We start from the raw sequence: 24,514 nt of genomic DNA, 5'->3' as shown, positions 1-24,514 counted from the left end.
TGCCTTCCATTTAAGATATCAAGTTATGTGTGGGCTTGGTAGCCGAAACTTTTTTCTTCCTATTAGTCATTGAAGTGCCTGATAACTAGAGGGTGCCTTTCCTTTTCCTCTAGGCAACTAGCAACCTTCCCCTCCCACAGAATAAAGGAGAAGGCTTATTAGAGCAAATGGCATTGTTCTGTATAAGTTTAAGTCCTTTATAAGGTTTTTTTTTCCTGAAAATTAAACATCCTCACTTCCCTAAAAATCATTATTGTGAGCATCTGTTTTGAAAGCCTGGGTTAAAAATGCCAGGAAACTACAATTTTTTTCCTGATTTTTGTTCCTTGTCTGTAAATGCCAGTTTGCAGACAGACTTGAATTTTGCTTGTTGCGCTAGCTTCCAGATGACAAAAGGGAACTGATGTATGCAGTTTGGTGTTTTGGATGTTTTTATTTTGTTGTGGAGATGGAAACTGAAAGAAAGAGAAGTCATTTTCAGTTCCTGCAGAGGGAAGGAAGCAGGCTGTAGATAACTGAAGGAAGTAAAAGGCAGTCAATTTACAAAGAAACTTTTGCTTAAAATAAATCTGCTTGTGGTTAGTGTGAAACAGAATAGGAATTTATTGCCTGGGAATTATTTGGAAGGATAAATTTGCAGAGTGAAGAATAGAGGCTAGGACTGCAAAATTTCTTTAGGAGCTGTATTTAATTCAAGAAAGAGGGGAGAAACATCACATTTGGATTGACACATCACATTTGGTCAATTTGTTTTAGCCATGAATAACCACTGAATAAGCCAATCAGAATATGAAAGCAGATGTATCCAAAAATGTATTACAACTTTTTTGTTTCTGTAGTGTAATGCAACTTAAACATGCTTACATACTAAGATCTCATCTGTAGTCTCTTTGTTTGGCAGAGGTATAAGAAGGTATAAGAAGCCCCGTGCATATGATAAATTGCCATTGATTGTACATGCACTCTTTTGTTAGAGATAGAGACAGAGTGAATGAGAATATTGTGGAGATAACAGAGAGCTTCCCAAATCTACACACATCCAGCTAAGTGAAACTGTCTGTGTGTATAGTGTGGAACACTGGGGCAATCCAGCACTGTAAACAGAATCTACCACAGAATTAACACAAGTAACCCTGTAGAATTAAAATCCCATAAAACTTTTTTCATAACCAGAGTTCCTGTTTTCAGATAGAGCAGTATGTGCATTGTAGGTGTCTGACCTTGATTAACAATCCCAGAGACTGTTTGTTGTGTTGTATAATAAATGAACTGGATTCCTCTTCAGTTGAATTAGATGTCTTTCCCCATAGTATTTTTTTTCTAGCAGAGATGTAGCTTTTTGGACAAATATTGTTACATGTTGTACTGTTGAATAAAATCATGACTGTCCATAAATCAGATGCTTTCTTCCTCCTGCAGTAATTTAAAATCTCTTATCTCATGTAGTTAGTATGGTTTATCTTTTACAGTGAAGGACATGGGAAATTGACAGTATTTTCCATAAAAGCAATGTTGGCAACTATGTGTGGTGGAAAAATTCTGGACAAATTAAGATGTGAGTATTTTGAGCTAATAACCTACTATTAAAATCTTATGGTCAAACACCAACTTTGTGGCATTTAAAATGCTCACCTTCATTACATTTCTTGCTGTGGGGGGGATAGAATGAGATTATATAACATTATTATCCTTTACTTTATTCCAATCAAGAATGGAGTATATTTATTTGCAAAATAGTAAGATGCTACTCTGTTCCCCATGCCTGACTTTACTCTGAATGTACGCATGCTCTATGCTAGGAAAATGTGACTCATAATATGTTAGAGAACTACAAGCCCAACATTCCTCATCATTGGCCATGCTCCTGCAGCTGCCAGTTGTGGTTACCCAGCAATGGAAGGGCTGCTGATTGCCCACCTCTAATTTAGTCATTGCATTTCATATACGTTAGTATATGCTGCCCCAGCACCCTATTGTTAAGCCCAGGAAGAGGCTCTAAGTTCACAAAAGAAGGAGCAAGAAAAGGGAGATGGCAGTGCTAAGTGCTGCAAAATGCTTGTTGTTGGATGAATTGTGTGTAACAGTAGAAATAGAGAGGATGTCTGGTATTACGGCTGTTATCCTATTTCCCTCCCCACTGATTCCAGCTCCTAGATCAGGGTTCCTCAACCTTGGCAACTCTAAGCTGTGTGGACCTCAACTCCCAGAATTCCCCAGCCAGCAAAGCGTTGAAGTCCGCACAGCTTAGAGTTGCCGAGGTTGAGGAACCCTGTCCTAGATGACTCCATGCTGCTGGATGAAAATGTTTCCTTTGTTTCACCGGAGAGCGGAAGCTTGCTGCTCTCCCCCTCTATACATTTCTATGTTTTGTAGATCTCCTTTTTATGAGAGTGTATTATGTATCCCTAGGCTGAATGTGATGGAGATAATTTGTGTACCCCTGGGCAAGCATTTTCAGCAGGTACAAAAACAAATGAAGAAAAGTACAAGAAACCATGAAAATAATCACACTGCCACAGTAACAGTCAATAAGCCAGCCAAAAATTATTGTCTAAAATTGTAGTTACTGCCCTAAAATACTCTATGGTTTATTCACTGATCCCCATTTATGCATAACATTTAGGACAAAAATAAAACACATTATGAGTTAGGGAGATGGTTGAATTCAACCATTACACAATTAGCTGGCTTTCAATTAGACTTTTAGAGCAACTGGGCCTCCCTCTATAAACCCAGTAATGAGCTTCTCCTGTCTGTTCTGTTGAAATCTTGCTATTCCTGAGACCGGTCTTTTTCTTTTATTGTTTCTAGAAAACGGAAGTGGGTAGCAAGAACTTAGCTGACGTGATCTATGTTTCCATTCTAAGCAATGACATATATGTAATGTGCTATTGCTAGAAATGTCCTTCATATTCTCTTTTCATTAAGGTGATCACAATTGTTCTTTGCCAGTGATCATCCATGTTTTAATTCCCTGCTTTGGTTTCTTATCTTAGGAATTATGTAGATCTGCATGTTAGTTTATCTTCTGATAAGAAGTATGATTTTTGGAGTAATTATTCTTGTACTACCTTGTCTTGTGCTGAACCCATAAGTTTCACAGTTAATACCTTCATGCTATCCAGAAGTACATATCAACATAAAACATGGTTATCTGAGCAGGCTTGGGGATCTCAGGGAAATGGTGAGATGGCTACACTGTACATAACATCAAAGATGCTCTCTCCTAGTCTTTTAAAACAATATTAATGTTTTTATTACGGTATAATTTTTAATGTTGTTTTTTATGGTCTGCTTTTATTGTATGCCGCCCAGGGTCACGTACATGAGATGGGCAGCTATATAAATACGATGAATAAATAAACAGCAGCAAAATGATTCATGTGCACATCCCATTTTAAAAGTAGAACATTTATTAAGATATTTCCACTATCTCACTTTTCCCAACAAAAGGAAATTAGCTTGTAATGTTTAAGGGAATTTTTTTAGAATGAAGAGAAATCTAAAAACTGTTGCAGAGATTTTAAGGGAAGATTTGTAAAATAGAAAGCCACTTGAATAAAGCATTCTTTTGTATGAGAGGATACATTTGCACTACAAAAATAATATGCTATGGTTAATTCATATCTCCCTTTGATTTGTATTTTAGATATTTTCTCTCAAATGTCAGATTCCAACGGACTGATGATATTTTCAAAATTTGACCAGTTTCTGAGAGAAGTTCTGAAACTTCCTACAGCTGTTTTTGAAGGGCCTTCTTTTGGATACACAGAAAATTCTGTGCGGACATGTTTTCCTCAGCAGGTAGGCTTAATGTGAAAGGATACACAGGGCTTTAGATGCTGACTATATTCAGTGTACTCCAAATTAATCTCAAAATATGAGTCTATGAAAGACTAGCACAGCTTTCTGATCTGTAGGCTGAGTATATTCATTCTATTTGTTCATTCATCCTAAATTAAACACACATTTTAAAAGTTTATTTTAAAGAAAAGTGTGGATGACAACAATGTGGCTCTTCCTTTTCCTATTAAATGCAAATAACCTATTTTATAGATTAGTTGTAATTGTAATGGGAAAATAAATGCAAATATATTGAGATTAAAATCCTATCTAGTAAAGAAACACAGTTGAATCAGAATTTCTTTATATTTAAGATTAGTGGATTTTGGAGAGAGAGAAATGTGTTTAGCTATCCCATAGAAATCAAAAGAACACATGAATAAACTTAACTCAGCTTTAAGATTTCTAGTGTGCTTTATGGTTTGCTACAAGCATTCTTTTGTACTACATATAGTTTTTCTACTCACCTCGTAGTCCAATTCTGCTTGGCTTTCCTCTGAACTTCTTTTGTTTGTTTTGCAGAAAAAAGTAATGCTAAACATGTTTTTAGACACCTTAATGGCTGACCCTCCACCCCAGTGCCTTGTGTGGCTACCTCTGATGCATAGACTTGCCCATGTTGAAAATGGTATGTGGCATATTCTCCTGAATTGTTCTTTACATGTATGAGCTTTGTGCTTCCAAAGATCACTGAAGTATGTATTGCAACCTAAGGCAAACATGGAACGTGCGTCAGAATGACATGCATGTCTGATCATTCACTGAAATTGTGCCATGGAACCTCAATACTTAACTCTTCCCTAGTATGCATTATTGTGTTTTGCTTTAGTAAGAAATGGGAAAAAAATCTTGTTGAATCAAATCTAAGGCCAATCTAGTCCAGCATTCTATTTCCCCTCAATATCCAGTCATTACTTCTGAGAAGCTGATATATAGAAAGTTAGCTGACTTACCCTCCCCAACAACTGGCAGGCAACAGCATGCTGCTTAAGTAGAATGTAGCCATAATAAGTGTTAGCTAATTATAATCTTACCTTCCATGAATTTGTCTAATTCCTTTTTAAGTCTTCTCTTGGGTGCCTTCACAAACTATTTTCCAAATTAACCACACTTGTATCTGATAGCGTCCTTAGCAGTAGTGACATGGACAAGTTCATTTAAGTATACCTTTCTTGATCTGCAGTAAAGCTTTCTGGGACGATTGATTCTCTTGATTCCCCTCTTGATTTTCTAAGACAACTTTGGTTATGATTGGTTTTCTTAGGAGGGCTCACTACATCTATTTTGAACTGGATAGCAATGCAGTTGCTATTTCCAATAGGCTCACTAACGGTTACACTTCATACCCAGTTATGGGGAGGAACCTCTCTAATCATTCCCATTGTAATTTCAACTTTAGCTTCCTAACTTTTAACTTGAAATATGGCACAGTGTAGCAATTAAGGACAGGAGATATGAGCTGGAGGATGCCTCCTCCCTGCATTCCAAACTCGGATTGGTCTTGCTCCTTTACAAAACATCTGGTAAGCATAGAGACAAGTCAGTGTGCCTTAGTCTCTCTCCAAACTTTCAGAGTTATTAAGTTCTGCACTTGCTAGTATTTTTTGGGTGTTATGGTCTGACTTATTATCTAAAACCAGAAAGAAGGAAGGGGAGAACTACAAGATTGTAGATAGTATTGGGGATCAATGACACAACCATGTTTTCAGGCAAATAATTTTGTTTAAGTGATATTCTGGGAATTACTCCTATTTGGAGTACAGTATGTAGAATTCTAGGAGTGCTGGGCTCATTGAGAGCCCTTTGTCCTGCTCAGGACGAAGTGGCCTGTTTTTCCAGTTAGAGTTCTTACTATTTCTCTTTCTTCCTTTTATCTCCTTCAAGTCTTCCATCCAGTGGAATGTTCTTACTGCCGGTGTGAGAGCATGATGGGCTTCCGATACCGATGCCAGCAGTGCCACAACTATCAGCTCTGTCAAAACTGTTTTTGGCGTGGCCATGCAAATGGCCCTCACAGCAACCAGCATCAGATGAAAGAGCATTCCTCTTGGGTAATCACTCTCTAATGTGCTCTTATTTCTAGTGGCGTGTCTGATGCCTTTCTAGTATGTGAGTGGCAAACAAGGAGCATTCCACAGTATACAGCATATTGGAGGGAATGATCGGAGCACAGACCCAACAACGTGCTTTTTAGCCCCATTGGTCCTTTGATGAAAAATAGAAAGCCTCACAGTGCTCCTGAGGGCTGGAACAATGCAGTAAAAACATGTGAGGAATTACAGTTCTGATGCACTCTGAACAGGCTGCCTTTATGAACTGTTTAGAGACCACTTGCATGAGTTGTCTCTATAACATGGATAACGACAGGTTTCTAATTAGTATGTTATAATACTTGTGACCAGGGATGGCTTCTGAGGTGGTAAGTATGTTAAGTTTGGCTGTAGGAACATGCTGGGTATATTTTGGTTGCTATGCTGTCCAGTTGGATCCCTCTCTGGGTTCTTTGATCTGGTGTCTGGGCTGGTGTTGGAGTCTCCTTGCCTTACGATGCTGGGTGACTTCAGTCTCCAGCCTTGGGGCCCAGTCAGGGAAAGCCTAGGAGTTAATAGCTGTCATGGCAATTATCGCCTTTGCACATGTAATCACTAGTCCATCACATGCTATTGCTCATACATTAGACCATGTGTTTGCCTTGGAGCAGTTAAATGATTATCTGAATGTAGAGGGTATTACATTTAGTGTGTTGCTGTGGTCAGATCACTTTCTGGTCCAATTAAGATCAACTGCCACCTGGGACTGCTGCAGGGTGGGATCCATTGGGAGAGTCTGCCCCATGTGCCTGATGGATCCAGAGGGTGCTTTTCAAGTTTTCTAATGATCTGAAAGATAATTCTGCTGATAGCCTGGTTAACTCTGGCAGTAAGGGAAGACCCAGGCTGTTCATGAAATTGAATGTGACAACTTGGCAGTTGTGGACCAAAGCAGAGTGCCCTACATGACCCGAGGAACCAAGCTCATCAGCATGATGGCATTCTCTTGACCATTCTACTTGCAGGGGAGTAAAATATACATTTGTGTCTGAGCTGATAAATGGAAACAGAGAAATGTTTATCAATTAGAGCAGCAAGCCCTGAGAAATAGTTATGCAGGAGGATGTGCAAACATTTATTCAATACGGACTAGCAGTTCTCCTTTAGGAAGGAATTCCAGAATGAAGTCACAGAAAAGGCTCTCTGTCTACTAACTATACCTGATAGATTAAGATACCCAGAGATTGTGTGGATTAAAATTTCAGTTGTTAGACATATTCATATGGCAACACATTAGCTGTCAGGGATGAGCTATATTTTAAGAACAGTCGATGACCGACTGTTAGTCTGTTTGTACTTAATATTTGTTTATTTGGGACTGATTTTTTGCAAAATTACACTTTTCAGAAATGTTTGTTTTATATGAACATTCTCCACTAGGGGGCAGAATTTCTCCAGGTACAAATGCAAGAATTGTGGTCTCTGGTTTGGGATGGAATCTTTGAATTAGTCAGGCAGAAAGCAGAAATGCACATTTTGAACTTCTCCATTTTTTGTCAGTTTTTATATGGGTTCCTTTTTGACAGTAAATAAGATTAGGTTTTTGGACAAAACAGCATGAGGGACACCTAGCATATATGTTGAAGCAATTTCCTAGAATGGAAACATATAAATTATGTTCCTATTTCACTCAATTTATTAAATTTGACATGTAAAATGTAAGATGTATTTCTGCTTTCTTCTATGTTAATTTTAAAAATTAATCAGAAAATTCCTGAGGAAATATCTCAAGAAAAGTTTTATAATAGTTAGCCCATTTAACCTTTTGAGCATTATATCATTCATTCATTCATTTGTTCATTTATTATTTTCTATCCTGCCTTTATTATTTTTATAAATAACTCAAGGCAGTGAACATACCTAATACTCCTTCCTCCACCTATTTTCCCCACAGTAGCAACCTTGTGAGGTGAGTTGGGCTGAGAGAGAGTGACTGGCCCAAGGTCACCCAGCCGGCTTTCACGCCTAAGGCAGGACTAGAACTCTCAGTCTCCTGGTTTCTAGCCTGTTGCCTTAACCACTAGACCAAATTGGCTCTCCATAATAATTTCATAACTAATAATAATAACCAATAAGTAATTATATTAATTATTAATTAAATAAACAAACAATAATAAATTAATAATAAAATTAATAATTTCATAACTAATAAAGCAGGATCATTTAGTACTCAATAGTTAATTAAGGGATTTATAGTTAATTTAGGTAATAAATAGTGAATTTAGTTTATAGAATGCTATATTTTGTAAATAACATTCAATAGTTAATTTAGGAAACTTATAAAATATTATATTTTCAGGATTATCTATTTTATATTGCGCACACTGTGCCTGGCCAAGTTATTACCTTAGTCTAGCCAAGAGTATGTTTGCAATGGGATGCTCAGCGTCCTCCTAATCCCACTCTACCCCATCACTGTTTCCATCCTAGCTTCTTTTTAAAGTTTGCCTAGTTGTGCAGAAGTTGCACTGGAAGAGAAGACTGATGATTTATTATGCTTTAATGGCAGCCTTCTCACCCCATTGCATGTCCCATGGATTTGTCTAGTAGAGTTAGTTTAGTACTTAAAAAGAAATAAGATTTTAGAAGTTAATTGTGGCTTTTGTCACAAGCTCAGCCTGGATCTGAAAAAATGTGTACAACAAGTATGCTAATGGTCAGTGTTCCTTTGCTTGGCAAAGGATTTGAGAGAATGCCAGCTGATCAATTCAGTCATTCTTATTTAAAGCTGGTTTTTGTGATCCATTTCAGTTGGGCTTCAGATCTATCTTTAGTTATAGGAACTATGATATGATTTTTGCAGAGAGATGGTGGGTAACAAAGAAACTGATACTGCTAATTTTCTTGGATTGCTCAATGGCTTTTCATACCAATCATCATATCGTTCTGCTGGTTAAGCTGTCAGAATTGTGTGTGGAAGCATCAGTTGATGGCTGTGCTAATTCTGCTTTAGATGACCAGCTGATTGTGCTGTCAAGGTTATAACTTTATGGGACATTTCCCTTCTAGTGTTAGATGAATCATGCAGTGTTGTATGGAAGGCATGTAAGATGTGATGGAGTACTAATAGGGAAGGCAGCAAGACAGTTACGGGAGGAAACATGGCCGGCACAGAAGAAAGAGGTTCCTGAGTCCAGGGGAAGGAGGACGTGTGAGAAAGAGACTCGAAGTAACTCTGCCTTAATTACACTAAGTTATGTAAAAGAATTACTTTAATAGGCTTTCCATATTCTGTTGTATTACCCTACTAGCAATACAGTAAAGGACTTTCCAGAAATCCAAGCAGTTCTTGTCTCTGGAGTTTGTCAGAGATACTGTTATACACATGTGTGCATGCGTGTGTATATGTGTATTTATCCATGGTACGGATGACGTGCATTTATAATCATAGCCATGAGCAGTGGGGTTATTAGATGTGAAAAATAATTTCCTTCCTATAATAACTTCTTGTATACAGGCTGGCTTGGCAATGACATATTGTCTTGTTTAAAGTTGCAGGATCAGTTACTTTTAGTGGACTTACTGGTATAAGTAGGATTACAATGTAATGCCTATCAAGAAGTTACTTATTTTTCCAGCATGTCCTAAACATTTCACCACATAATAAATAACTACTTGGGCTATGATCCAGGATATCCACTTCCCTTTGTGATTAGGTGAGACAGGCCTTCTATACTTGCACAATGGCAGAGACCCCTAATTAATATTTTAAGCTTTCTTGTGCTTAATATGAAATTTTATTTGTTTGTTTGTTTGTCAAATTTCTCTGCTGCCCATCTCATACACAATGACTCTGGGCTGCTTACAAATAAAACAACAGTAAAAAACAATCCAACATAAAATCAATACCGTGTAAATATACTTAAACAGCAATAAAACTATAAATGCTTTAGCGATGCCTGTATTTATGTATGCAAGAAAAAAAGCAAAGTGTTTTTAGCATTATTTTCTTTGTAGTTTAGAATTTGTTAATAAGTGATGCAAAATTGAAGTATTCCAACTAAAGCTTGCTCTTCAGATATATGTCATTTTATTTTATTTTATTTTATTTTAAATAAACATAGATATTAGAAAGGGGAGTGCAATACTCACATATGATAAACTGTTTTCACCTTGTTTATGAACGTAGGATGGCATACTTAAGCCATTGTAAGCAGCCATTCTGTCAGGTGACTTGAAATTCTTAAAATTCAAGTTAAAATAAACTGGTCATGATATGAAAGAAACTTGAAAAACTTGCTTTTTTCTTTCTTTCCATTCTGTCAGAAATCCCGAGAGCACTAAATAGTGGGGTAAAAATATTTTCCATAAATAAGTAAATAAATGGTAAGAACCTGATTGTGCAGTTCACTAGCTTAAATGTAATACTGCATTTGAATATAATTTCAAACTGAATGTAATGTGAAAATTCTGAAGACAAGTGTAAAATACAAATGTTAAATGCAACAGGTATAAAATACAGTTAATTGACAAATATCTTTTCAACAAAAGGCAAGGAAAGCTAACTTGATTTCTGAGTTGGCACAGGAAGTCCTAATTTAACAAGGGGCAAAAACAACCACCATCGGTTACTGCTGTAAGATTAGGGTCTCAAAGGCTTAATTTTTTAAAAACAGTTTTGAGTAGAAGAAATGCAGATTGCTTTTTAAAGTAAGATCAGCAAAATTAAAACATTGTGGTGTTCACAGTAGAGCTGATTTATCAAAATTCTTGAGCAAGCTTGTTAATATTGTTAACACTGCCTGCCCCAGAGACCTTCAAATTGGCTTTCAAAAGTACATAGAGAAATTTATCATGACTGTACGTATTTTTTAATCCAAGTGCTTTTCAGACTCAAACTCTGTACAGATTAATTTTGGATCTCTGTTAGTTATCCAGAAATCCTAGGATAAAACATCTATTGCCCCTTGGCTTCAGCTACGTTAGTTTTTATCTGCTTTAGACCAGTTTTTTCAAACTTGTCAACTTTAAGATGTGTGGACTTCAACTGCCAGAATTCTGGGAATTGAAGTTCACACATCTTAAAGCTGACAAGTTTGAAAAACACTGTTTTAGACCATAGCTTCAAGTTGTTTTCTCCACTTCTAAAAAGAGTTTATGCTGATGTACTAACTATAGCTAGGGTATATTCATTCAAGTAGATCTCCTTTCTGTTTCAATTGTTGCAATGTATTACATAGTGTAGTTTTAGAAAACAGTCTGGAAACTTTGGCAAATCCTGCATCTTGGATCTGGAAACAGAATTGATGTCAATGGCATATTATCAGCCAGTTTATGTTGCCATATTTTGTACAGCATGCTGAAAGGATTTACTCTGCAGCCCTTCCACTAATACCAAAACTATTTTGTGTGTTGGTTCCATGCCAACTGTTTGAAGAAATACTGCATGTAGAAGCTGTATAAAAGATTAGAGTGTCTGCTTCTCTTTTTTTTTTAAGGAATGAGTGGAAATCCACCTCTTTGTTTCAGTGAGGCAAGAATGTGTACAAATCTGCTTAAAGACATCTTTTAACATTATAGCATTTCCCACTGTACTGTGTCCTAGCCCCACCTTTCTGTCTTGTCCTTGCCAAATATTTCACATATCCTTAAATCCTAAACATTGCCTTAGAACTGAATTGATTTCAGTAGATTAATACTTGCTGAACTCAATCATCTTTCACACTGTGACAAGAATAACTCTATTTTTTTAAAGAGAAAGATGGTGCATCTTGTGCATTGAATCTTTGTGTCACTACATGCATTTGTGGTTTCTCCTTTTTCCCAGAAAGTACTTCTTCAGTCAGGGAAAAAAAATTGACTTCTTAATTATGTAGCTAAAAAGAATCTGTGAAAAAAAAAATTGGCTTTCCTTATGTGAAATCATGTTCCTCTCTTCAAAGTTAAGAGCACACTGCTTCTTCATATTAGTCCTTGAAAATATTTATCCAGTTTGCAAAATAGAGGGGCTGACCTTCCTGCATGGCAGAAGATCAGAAGGAATGGCAGATTGGTTTCTGTCCATTGGCAGAAGAGAATCTACCAGTTGTATTTCCCTGGCTGGAAATAGCTACACTATTACCTGCTATCCAAAGTAACCATCCCCTTTCCTGACTTCTGGAACACCATGCCCCTTGAGAGCTGGCTGGCCCTGACTCTGCTGGGATTCTGAAAACCTTTAAAAACACGTCTCGTTTCCCGGGTGTGGGGGTTAATGAGGCCTGTGAGACAAGGTGCTGTTGTGACTGTTGTCCTCAGCGGCCACTATATGTATATTTGTTGTTGCTGTTCTCTTAATATTTTAACCATGTTTGCCGCCCAGAGTTGCTAAAGTTGTGAGATGGGCAGCCATATAAACCATATAAACCAATTAAAATGAATAATAAATATATCCCTCCCAGCATGTCCCATTTCTTTACACTAAGAAAAACTCTAGAGCAAGGTATTGGTAAGCAAGTTTGCCCATCAGAAATAAGAATGGGGAGCTGGAGGGTAATCTTCCGTTTGTCCTGCAAAGTAGTCACAGGTACAAATTCTTGTTCTCTATGCTGTACAGTATGCACAAGGCAGTTGAAGTTGAGGAGAGAGCATGAATTACGGTCCTCTTCTGGGGATCCCAGGTGTGTGCCCAAGGCTATGGCTATGGTTTGAGCATTGAGAGTTGTTTCTTTTGAGGTTCAACTGCAGCTCTTATCTAGTTTGCTGCACAGATTGATCTGCTGTGTTAATACTAGTCTCTATGTTTAATTCTTTCTAAAAAAAAACAGAAATCGCCTGCCAAGAAGCTGAGCCATGCCATTAGTAAATCTCTTGGTTGTGTACCCACTAGAGATCCTCCTCACCCTGTATATCCGGAACAGCCAGAGAAGCCCCTTGACCTTGCCCATATAGTGTGAGTATATATCTTCATTCAAATATGATTTGTTCTGTTCGGTTTGATTGCTTTCTTGTTGGTCAGGTGGTGTTCTCTGAGTCCTTTTTCCCCTTTGATATACATGGTGCTTGTGCTCAGGAGAGGTCTAGAAATGAAATAAACTTTAGGCTTTGTTAGAAAAGATGTATAGTTGGTTATGATTTGGGTATAATGAAGCATCCACAGTTGGCTTAGTGATTCTTCTTACACTGATTATCAATTTGAGTCTGCTAGTTCTTTTTCAAATATTCATATTATCTCAGGACTTGATTCTGTAATTTATTAGTTGCTTACACTTAGAATTTTAATTACTGATTTTTTTTTTGTAGCCAGCATTTGTAGAACTCTGTCTTCCAAATTCCAAATCCACCTCCTAGATACTAGGAGAAAGAGAAAGTTATGGTGTCTCCCTTATTGGCATCTCTTTTTTCAATGGTCACTATGTGAGCAAAACAAGAACTATGGACCTATCGCTAGGGTCATTACATAGTTGAACATTATTTAATGTTCACATCTATGTGGGCAAGGGAGAACAAATACAGTATTAGAATCTAAAACAGCTATCTAAATTAGGCCAAAAGTCCACCAAGTCTACTGTCTTGTTCCTACAGCAGCCAGCCACATGCCAGTGAGAATCCCACAAGCAAGACACAGATGCAGTAGCATCTGGCTTTTTATTCTCCCCAGCACATGGCATTGAAGGGCATTCTGCCTCAGCCACTGGAGTAATAATGTACCCATTATGACAAAATTATTGATAGCCCTATTCTACATGAAGTTACCTTAATCCCTTTTAAAGCTGTCCAGATTGGTGACTCTTGCTATAGTTTGTGATAACAAATTCTATAGTTGAAAAAACAATCAGTTTGACAAACTTCCTTTTATCTGTACCGAACCCCCTAGTGCATAATTAGTTTACCTTCACTTAGAAAAAGATACCGCAAGTGCCTTAAACAATATTGTTTAACATGCAAAGGAATCACTCATGACTTGGACAGGAGCAATGATGTTTGGAAGAGAAACTCTGTATTATGGTAGGAAGTAAGCAGCATTGCCTTTTCTCAGGCTGAACTTGATGTGATGGCTGAAATCTCTGCTGACGTTTCTTAGATTTGCCCTCTGTAAAGGACAGCATAAAGTGTACAGCATATCAAGCAGCCTGACTGTGAGCACTTGGATAATTATCCAATTAACAAAAGTCAGCATGGGCTCAGCACAAACAAATCATGCCAGACTAACTGTGTTTCTTCCTTTGGTGGTTAGTAGCTTAATAGATCAGGGGAATACCACAGCGTATCTGGAACTACAGAGTGTCTCACGGAATTCCCTTAATAAAATGGTAAAATATGAGCTAGATAATATAACCATTAGATGAACTCATAGTTTGTTGAATAACTGTACCCAAAGCAGGCTCTTTAGTGGCTCCACTTCAGCTTGGAGGGAAGTATCAGATGAGATGCCATGGGACTCTTTTCTGAGCCCTATGCCGTTCAACATTTTTACCAATGACTTGGATGAAGGAGTTGAGAGGACACTTTAAAAGTTTGCTGATGACACAAAGCTAGAAGGGACAGATAATACTGCAGATGTATGAGAGGATATTGAAAAAAAAAGATCTAGACAACTTTGAACAATAGGCTGAAATTAATAGGATGGAATTGAATAGGGAGAAATGTAAAGTTCTGCATCTGGGTAGCAGAAAAGTAAGCCACAAGCCTAGAATGGGAGAGACCAAGTTTGACAGTAGTACATGTGGAAGGTATCTGGGTGTCCTTGTTGGACACAAGTTAACCATGAGCCAGCAATACAATGAAACTGTTAAAAGCAAAAGCTATCTTGGGGTACATTAACAGGACCATAGAGTCCAGATCATGGGAAGTAATTGTTCCACTCTGCTCTCTTCTGGACAGTTCCCATTTGGAGTATTGTGTTCAGTATGGGCCACCACTGTTCAAAAGGGACAATGAAAAATTGGAGCAAGGAGGGCTACCAAGTTGGTGATGGGTGTGGAAACCAAAATCTTTGGGGAAGCATTAAAGGTTATGGGCATGTTTAGCCTCCAGAAAAAGATGACTAAAGGGAGATATGATAAGTCTTCAGATATCTGAAGGGCTGTTACACAGAAGAAAGAGTAAAATTATTCTCAGTTGCCCCTGAAAGCAGGACCAGAACCAGTGGGTTAAAATTACAAGAAAGGAGGTTCAAGCTAGACATCAGGAGGAACGTCTGACTGTATAAACCATTAGTTAGTGGAACCAGCTGCCACGTGAGCAAAGGTCTTCAAATAGGCTGGGTGGTTATATGTCAGAGATATGCTAATATCTGCACTGAAAGCAACTCTAAGGTCACTTCCAGTTTATGATTCTGTGAAAGTGAGCAGTAAGGCAAGTTGTGCATTGGGACTGAGGTCACTTAGCAGTTATCACAGATCTCAGTAGTTGTAGAGGGAATAGGGAATGGCCTTGAAGGGCAGCAGGAAGCTACTTGAGTACAGGATCTGAGTCTTCATTAATTTTCTTTATATTTCTTTATGTATTTGTAAGGTTGCCCAGCTCCATCATGACTCTGGGCAGCGTACAATAGTAAAATCATAACTAAAAAATACAAATAAAATCACAGGCATAAAGAAAAAGACATAACCAATCATTCTAAAAATAATACAACCCACAGGACACCCAATTTTAACCCACGGCCTGCAGACAGACCCAGTTTTAAGGGCTCTTTTGAACGTGGTCAGAGTTGGGGCCAGTCAGATCTTAGGGGAATGTTGTTCTCAAGGGCAGGTGCTGTGACAGAAAAGGTGAGTTTCCGAGGTCCCATCAGATGACCCTGCTTACAGGTAGTCCTTGACTTACCACAACAATTGGGACTGGAATTTCCATCACTAAGCGATCTGGCCATAAAGTGCAACTGCATCACTTAGCGACAGCAATCCCTGCAGTCCTGGTTGCTGTTGTTAACTGAATCCCATGGTCCTTAGGCAAGGCAACTTCCTGCTGCCTTCCTGTAACCAAAGCCAGCGGGGAAGCCAGCAGGAAGTTGCAAATTCCAGGCTGGCAGGCAGGTAAGTGGCTGCTGCCGGGTGGGGGAAGGAATGAAGGGCTGCGGGGGACGGCCAGGGAGGGAGCATGGCAGTGTGTGAGAGGCACCCCGCAGGTCAGGGAGGGTGCACGGTAGTGCCCAAGTGGCAGCATAGTACGAGTGCAGAGGGGCTGGAGAGGGTGCACAGGTGGGGGAGACTTATCCCAGCAACTTGCGACCTTCCCTGCCAGTTTCCCCATTGACTTTCTGGGGAAGCCAGCAGGGAAGGTTGCAGATGGTGATCACATGATTGCGGGGTGCTTGGCAACTGGTCGTAAGTGGGGACAGGTTGCCAAGCAACCAGATTGTGATTACATGACGACAGGGGTGCTGTAACACCGTAACTCTGAGGACCAGTCATAACCACTATTTGTTCAGCACTGTCATAACTTCAAACAGTCACTGAATGAATGGTCATAAGTCGAGGACTACCTGTACTACTTTTCTCTGAATTAGCATTTTTTTAATTTGCTCAGCCTTTGATAAAACACTTTTAAGGAGAGTAAAGTGGTATAGTAATTCCCATCCTAGCCTTAGTACACCGGCATAATTAAGTTCTTGTTTGCATTGAACAGTTATTTCCATTTGCTAAAACATTTAAGTGGTACAACAGTGGTGACTTCTCTGTGTTATAAACCACTATGAAACTGGCTTGATATGTAACTTTCTTCTTGATATGTGTCTGTTAGGAAGAAAATAACACTGATGTTAATGGAAGTTGCTTCCAGGTACTTTTGCACAAAGGCAGAGCCTTTGTTTGATCTTAGAGAACTTGATGGACTGGGTCCGAGTAAGTGAAACCTTTTGGTTGGATATCTATAGTTGTATTTCAACATAAGGAAAAGTGCTTTGTAATTAAAGTTACTGTTTGAAATATAATTATTGGTTGTTGTAATTCTGTACATTACTCAAATTAAGGTTTTGACACCAAGGTAATCTCTTAAATGGATAAATCTTTCTTTGGATTGTATTTCTAGTATACTAGAACGTTTCAAATGTGAATTGTGGAAAGAGAAAAATAAAATAAAAGGTAGGACTTGTTTAAAATTCAGAATAAAAGCTAGGCTCCAAATTACTCCATCCCTAATACTGTATGGGTACTAGAAAAAATACTATTCTCTGTTTTTAAACTGATGTTAAATTGCCATGATTCCCCAGCTTAGGTACTGCTTGCAGTAATTAGTGCACAAATACTTTCCTGATGTAGCTTTTCATTACTGCTAATGAGTAGAATCCATAATGATAATAAAACGATGAAAATTTTGACCAATGGCTGTAGGTAAAATCACAGTCTCCCATTTAAGCATCATTTAACATACCAGCCTGTCCCTGCCAGGAAATAAAATGGCATCTTGTTACACCACAGTCAAGAAAAGAGGTCCAGCAGCTTTGTCTGGGTGGAGAAATTAAAAATATTGGAGGAAATTAGAATTGGTAGAGGTGATGCTGTCTGCTTAGCCCAAGCACTGAAGGTCATGCTGGCAGTCAAGAAAGCTACACACTGTATATACGAATGCAAGCATGCATGCCTTGGTTAACTGATTGACTCATTCATTCATTCTTTCTGTGATTTCTATTCTATCTATAAGATACCAAGGCAACTAACAAATCCAACCCACTATCTCCTATAAAACATAAAACTATACACAGTATTTTTAGCATTGAAGCTAAAAAGACAGCAGGATATGCAGAAAATAAACAGCAAAATTATTCAAAACAATGAGTAAGAGCAGATTGGATGTGTGCATTCTCGGTTGTGGCACCTACCCTCTTGGCCAGCATCCACTTGGACATATGTACTACTCCCACCCTTCAAATGTTCTGGAAGTCTCTTAAGACCTGGTTCTGTTCCCAGGCCTGGGGTTAGGTGTTTGTGAAGCTCCTGGCAATTTTTTTCCTGGATGTTATTTATGTGGTTTTGTCCAAGTAGTCATGTTCCTTTTTAAAATTATGTATTCTTTTAAATATTGTAAGCCCCCCAGTCTTTTCAGAGTTGGATGGCCTCAAAATCCAATAAATAAATAAATAGATAGATATTCAACAGACACAGCAGTAGTAAGCAACAGGCAGTGTATGACATCCTACTACAGGTAGTCCTCAAGTTAGGACAGCAATTGGGACTGGAATTTCCATCACTAAGCGATGCGTTCAAAAAGTGTGATGTCATGTGACTGAATCACTTGGAGACAGCAATCCCTGCAGTTTCCATTGCCATTGTTAAGTGAGAATTGTGGGTCGTTAAGTGAGCACCTCCTTGCAACTTCCTGCCAGCTTCCAACAAGCATAGCGGTGAAGCCAGCAGGAAGTTACAAGTCGCAGCTGGCTTGCAAACAGGCAGGTAAGTGGCTGCTGCTGGGTGGGAGAGGGTGCGTGAGCGAAAGGGAAGGCACGGTGCAATTGCAGTGGGGCTTGGGGTGGCTGCTGCTGGGTGGGAGAGGGTGCATGAGTGTGCCTAAGTGGTCGGGGAGGTGCAGCACGAGCACAGTGGGGCTTGGGGTGGCTGCTGCCAGGTGGGAGGAGGTGTGCGAGGGTGTGTGAGGGGCTAGGGAGGGTGTGCGGGTGGGGGAGACTTACCTGAGCAACTTGCAACCTTCCTTGCCAACTTCCCCATTGTGGAAAGTTGCAAATTGCAATCACGTGACTGTGGGATGCTGCATCCGTTGTAAGTGTGAGCCAATTTCCAAGTGCCCAGATCACGTGAGGATGTGGGGATGCTGGGATGGCCAGAACTTCGAGGACTGGTTATAACCACCACTTGTTCAGTGCTGTTGTAACCTCGAATGGTTGCTGAATGGGTCATGCTAATCCTCAACTATTATAAGGTTCCTTCTTTCTGTCCATATTATGTAAAACCTTAAAATGTATTTAATATCTGTTTGCTGTCTTCTGTTTAGTGGCAATGTTATGATGGATGCAAAATTTTGAAATCATCCCCTGTTCCCCAAGGATGGGGTGGAATAAGGTGAAAGTTATAACCCATCTGAATCTCAGTGAATCTCTGATGCAATGTGTTATTTTGACAAGGTATATGAAAGAAAGCCAGAAAAGAACTTTAAATCCTTTAAAATATTTAGATATTTATTTGTAGCTTAATGAAGTACTGATGCCCCATTCCCACCCTGTAAATAGCATAGTTGCATCTGAGGAGCTTAATGGGTCTTGTAAACGTCAGTTAATGTGTGCACTTTCCAGAACATCCGGAAACCTCAGATGGGTATAAAATAATGTAATTGAACTGGAGAAAAGGTCTCATTTTCATCTGGTAGCTGCTAGCTGTGTTGGTTATTGTTCTGAGGCTATGAAACATCTCCTATACAATAATCTGTTTTAGCTTAATTTTTCTATCTATCTATCTATCTATCTATCTATCTATCTATCTATCTATCTATCTATCTATCTATCTATCTAATTTCGTCACTGCCCATCTCCCCCAAAAGAGGGACTCTGGGCAGTTTACAATAAAGCCAAAAAGAAATACAATGAAAACAAGATATATTTCTGAGAGTGCTTGAATTTCTTGAATAGATAAATCTATTATCTGTTGGGAATGATATTAAAGGCAAAACTGAAATACTTTGGCCACATAATGAGAAGACAGGACACCCTGGAGAAGATGCTGATGCTAGGGAGAGTGGAAGGCAAAAGGAAGAGGGGCCGACCAAGGGCAAGATGGATGGATGATATTCTAGAGGTGACGGACTCGTCCCTGGGGGAGCTGGGGGTGTTGACGACCGACAGGAAGCTCTGGCGTGGGCTGGTCCATGAAGTCACGAAGAGTCGGAAGCGACTAAACGAATAAACAAAATTATCTGTTGCCAAGTCTACTCCAGTACTGCCTACCCTGACTGGCAGCAGCTCTCCAAGGCTCTTTTTGAACCAAGATGTTCCTAGGAATTAAACACTTGACATTCTAAGGCTTGTGCAACACACTGAACTCTAAACCTAGGTTAATAAAACACAGTTGTGCATTAATAAACCTGGTAAATAAAACACAGTTACTATGGACAAATAAACATTATAGTGTGATATAATGGCCTGATTAACACAACACCTTAAATCAGTTGTTGGGTTTCTGCAACAAGCCAAATCACAAACTACCCAACCCTATTCTAGACTAATCAGGTGTGTTGTATGAATCCAGCCTGAATGAAAAACAGGTGATCTCTCACTGAATTGGGATTTTCCCTGTAATCTTGCGTGAGAGGCAAGATGTGGCACCTGAGCCATATGCTGTTTTCTGTCATTTGGATGTGACCCTCATAGTCCTTCTGGAAAATTATGCTTAATCTTTTAATGTGACAGTAATGGTTTTAAGTGATTTGATCAATCCAAGTTAAATTTAGTTAAATATAAATTAAATCAAATGCAATTTTTGTCCTTCCCTCACCTCACTTTTACTTTTGGGAAGGCAACCCCTGGCACAGTGCTAAAAAGCTAAGTGTGTCCTTTGCCCCCAATGATGTTTAGAGGCAGAGTAAGTGTATGGCAGTTGCATAGGCAGAATAAATAATGGTTGCACTCTTTGGAGATCTAGATCCATGTGAATACAACTGAAGTGAAAATACAAATATTTGGGTAGAGCAGAGACTGTAGGCTTAGGCTCCTTCTTCCTGGAACCAAGAAGCAAGAACAGGGCTGCACGTGTAAGGGTCAGCTGACTTTCTGTTCTGCCAAAATGTTGCCCATCTTCTCACTTCTGGTTCTTAGCTAATGGTACACTGGCTTACTGTGCTTTGGCACCTTCTCTGGGAGCAGCCCAGTAATAATTTGTGATGCCCAGGTATTTTGGTTGCGGCATTATGGGTATTTTGAATTTGCTTCCCTAAATGTAAGGTGACTCTGTTCCTTTCTTTTTATTTCTGTCCTCATTTTCCATCCTCTATCTTCTTTGTTTTGTTTTCAAGAAGGTTCTGGGCTGTCAAGGAAATTAAATTTGAAATTGATGTAGCTGAACTTCTTGCCGAGACTGCTGTTGTCTGATGTCAGAAATCCTTATAGTTTTATTGCCTGACAGAGATTTAAATTTTGTGGTAAACTCGTGGTTACAGGGCTTGGTGAAAACATGTAATTATTCAACAGCATAATAACTATGGTTAATCTATTCTTCAGTGGCTTTCCTAAGAATCAGTGGAAGTGAAGACTAACAAGAAGCTGTCCATGCTCTTTTCTCATGGGTTTGACTAGGAAGTGTTTCAGGTTATTTAAAGGGGAACTGCAGAAATGAATTATTCTATCAAAAGGAAAGTTAAAGTAGAAGCTGCCCAGGCTGTGTGCGTGTTGTTGGAGGCTTCTCTTCCTCTCACCTTGACTGTGCAGAGGGATGCGAGCTAGAGAATGAAGAGGGAATTACCTTGGCATTGAGCTGTTGCGATGGTACCTTCTCTTCCCTGAAAGCCAGCCTTTTGCATGTATAAGTTCCTCCATCACGTGCCAGCTCTGTTTCCTTGGAGACAACCGTGGAGGAGTGTCTTTGGATGCCTCTTCAGCAAAGGAAGGCAGAGGCTTTTGCATTGAGCACAGGTTTGCTGTATTTACTTGCTTCTGTTTTTTTTTCTCATGCTGCTTTAGGGCTGGAAGGTCTTTGCATGCACTTTTAGAGACTCTCTCTCAATAGCCAAGCAAATATCTTTGAATACTATTGATAAATTCTTACCTTTTCCAGTAATACTTGGTAGCTCATGGTTATAGAGATAGATGTGAAGGATGAAGCTGTAGTAAAAGTTACCGGGGCTTTCCCCACCCCCCTCCAGCTGTACATACATTACAACAATGGCTGGAGACATGGGGATTCACTCAAGGGTGGCTTATAGAACAGCTGCACAAAGCAGTAACTTCCTGCATAGCTAAGTTACTCTAATTTTGGAGCCAGGTTTGAAGTGCTTCAGGAACCAAGTCTTTGTGAAGTAGCAGCTCGTAGTCCCTTAAGCAGGTTTGGAGCAGGTAGGAAAGCAGTCAGCCGAATGCAAGCTCAGTTGTTTGTATTTCCTTTCAGCAAAAGGCAAAACTAATTCTTGAAAGAGGAATGAATGAGGATAGATATTAATATTTGACATTGCTTAAGGATAACTAATTCAGAAGATTAAATACAAATGGCAATTTAGTGATCTCCGTTTTTCTCCCTGGATTTATTCTATAGTGGGTGCGTCAGTGCTTTTCTTTCCACCCTCTCCTACCCACACCCCTACCCCTCCTCTTTTACTCTTTGGGCATTTTGTAAAGCTGATGGAAGTCTTAGTCCACAGTGAGTCCTTGTCTTTGGGGCAAACTAACTTAACTAGGTTATCTTGTTTGTTAGCCCTAACCACTCTGATTGTCTTAATTAGCTCCTTGTCTTGTTGAAATTTTGGAAATCCAGTGCTCTCCTCTCTGGTGGGGTAGAGTTTGATGTGTTCGGTTGGGATACTGGCATGTGTGGCTGTTAAAACCTTTTAGCTCTGCTATCCAATGATAGATAAAACCATCAAGCTAGTCTAAGTGGCAGAAAGCTGCTATCTGGCTATTACAGCAGAGAGGAATAAAATACTGCTCCATTCCACAGATCACTTTGATAAGCTCATGTTCGGGCAGTGTCACATTTTCTTGTTTAATGGGTAACTTTCTCAGCTGTACATCTCTCCTTTTTGTATTGCTTAGTTCTCTTTTCTGGACCATTCACCAACTGTGGTAACAAAAGTTTTGATGTTAAGGATTCCAGAAGATAGCCACTATGCTATTACCATATGCTGTAAGTACGTAAAAAGGTTAGGGTTTTAACCAAGCCCACCTTCTTGACTTTTTTTGACATTCCCCCAAGTACCCCAAAGAAGGCTTTGCATAAGAATTGTTATGATATGGCCATCTCTGTCTACTTCTAGATGGCCCTGCAAATACCTCATTCTCATTAATACAGCAGGTTTTGATTGTATTTCCCTTCCTTACATTGTTCAATATGTCTAAAATACCGTTCTTGGTTTCTCCTTCATCTCTGGGCTTTCTGCAGCTGGTAGGAAATCCTGCATGGCCCAGAATAATTCATACCTGACCAATGTAGAAGGCAAATTATGAGACCAAGAGCAAGTTTGGTGTAGTGATTAAATGGGCTGAGCTAGAAACCAGCAGACTGTGAGTTATAGTCCTGCCTTAGGCACAAAGTCAGCCAGGTAACTCTGGGGCAGTCACTCTTTCTCTCAGCCTTAGGAAGAAAGCAATTGCAAACCACTTCTGAAAATCTTGCCAAGAAAACTGCATGGACTTGTCATGACTAATTGACAGTACAAAACTAATTGACAGTAGGATTTAACTGACTTGAAGGCACAAAAAAAATAAATTGAGACCACAGCCCTTGCAGACACAAAGTGTGGTTATCCTCTTGACTGTTTCTAGAGCAGTGAAGAGAAGCCAGGGCCTGCTCTGGAACTGGCTTAAGATAAGTGGGCCATTGATAACCAGTGTATAATTCTCAGTTCCGCGAAGAGTCATACAAATTGTGTAAAACTGAAAGTCTTGCTTTCAATGGAGGGTGTGTGTTTTTTTTTAATCAAAATCTGCGATAAGCGAAAATGTTCTATTCAAAAGTTGGGTAACAAAAACTGAAATTTGGAAGTAGGAGTGGAATTTTTTTTTCATCAATGTTGGCTCTATAAAACTTCAAGTTGAGCTCAACTCCTGGTGATGTCATGTATATTTTGAGGTTTTAAGAGAATGACTATGTAAAAACAATGGCCCTGTATTCTAAATCTTTTGATGCCAGACACAGTACAAAGTGACTTTTCTTCTGCTGGCTCTGGAAAGCCCATAGGACTATCTTCAGACTGCATTTAGAATCCATTCCAGCTCACGTATAATCAGCAGACCATTAACTTTCAGTGTTTGGATCATCTTTTCACTTTCATTCCAACATTGTTGATGAAAATAGCTTGGAGCTGAAGGAGAAATTCAATTTCTGCTGTGATACAAAAGCCAGAATGTAACATAGCCTCAAACATCTCCTTCTGTGTACATATCCTGCATATATTAATGCTTTTCTTTTCAAGTTTCTTCAATAAGAAATGGAATAGCTTTGACTGTTGCGTTATCTTTTAAACAAAACTATCTCAATAATTGGAAGGCAGAAGGAAGAGGGGCCAACCAAGGGCAAGATGGATGGATGATATTCTAGAGGTGACGGACTCGTCCCTGGGGGAGCTGGGGGTGTTGACAACTGACAGGAAGCTCTGGCGTGGGCTGGTCCATGAAGTCACGAAGAGTCGGGAGCGACTGAATGAATAAACAATAACAATCTCAGTAATCCTTTCCCACAAGTCTACACATTTAAATGTACTTTTAGGATGGAATCTTCCTGAGGTGGCAAACCTAATATAAAAAACAGTACATAAAGCAGTAGAACAACCAGTAAGGTCAACAATTATGAATAATATCAGCATCCAAAAATTAATTCAAGAAGAAGCCTTTAAAATAAATCAACCTTCAGAGTTTTTCTGAAGGCCTGCAAAGAAAGGGCCTGATTAACTCCCTGCAGAAGCTGATTTCATAAATGCATGACTTTCTTACTCAGTGACCTAAATTATCTTGGTGACAGGTAGTTTGAATGGGCGTCTGCTGAGCGCCTCAGACTGCATGAGGCTGGGTG

The 24,514-nt window shown here is 39.2% G+C and overlaps 1 protein-coding gene across 8 annotated transcripts in view; it reads left to right on the top strand.

Moving 5' to 3' along the window:
- DTNB (dystrobrevin beta) overlaps positions 1-24,514 on the top strand; it is a 111,122-nt gene that overhangs the window by 24,177 nt on the left and 62,431 nt on the right. For 4 of the 8 annotated variants that reach the window (XM_063300149.1, XM_063300155.1, XM_063300142.1 and 1 more), the window contains exons 5-9: positions 1,470-1,555; positions 3,650-3,804; positions 4,366-4,471; positions 5,728-5,894; positions 12,680-12,804. In XM_063300149.1, the coding sequence (XP_063156219.1) occupies positions 1,470-1,555; positions 3,650-3,804; positions 4,366-4,471; positions 5,728-5,894; positions 12,680-12,804 (639 nt within the window). The remainder of the gene's footprint in view (positions 1-1,469; positions 1,556-3,649; positions 3,805-4,365; positions 4,472-5,727; positions 5,895-12,679; positions 12,805-24,514) is intronic. The other 4 variants (XR_010067729.1, XR_010067726.1, XR_010067728.1 and 1 more) reach the window with 2 other exon arrangements.

This window comes from Candoia aspera, chromosome 1, assembly GCF_035149785.1.
Source record: "Candoia aspera isolate rCanAsp1 chromosome 1, rCanAsp1.hap2, whole genome shotgun sequence".
Lineage (NCBI taxonomy): Eukaryota > Metazoa > Chordata > Lepidosauria > Squamata > Boidae > Candoia > Candoia aspera.
This window is presented reverse-complemented; position numbering and strand designations above follow the sequence as displayed.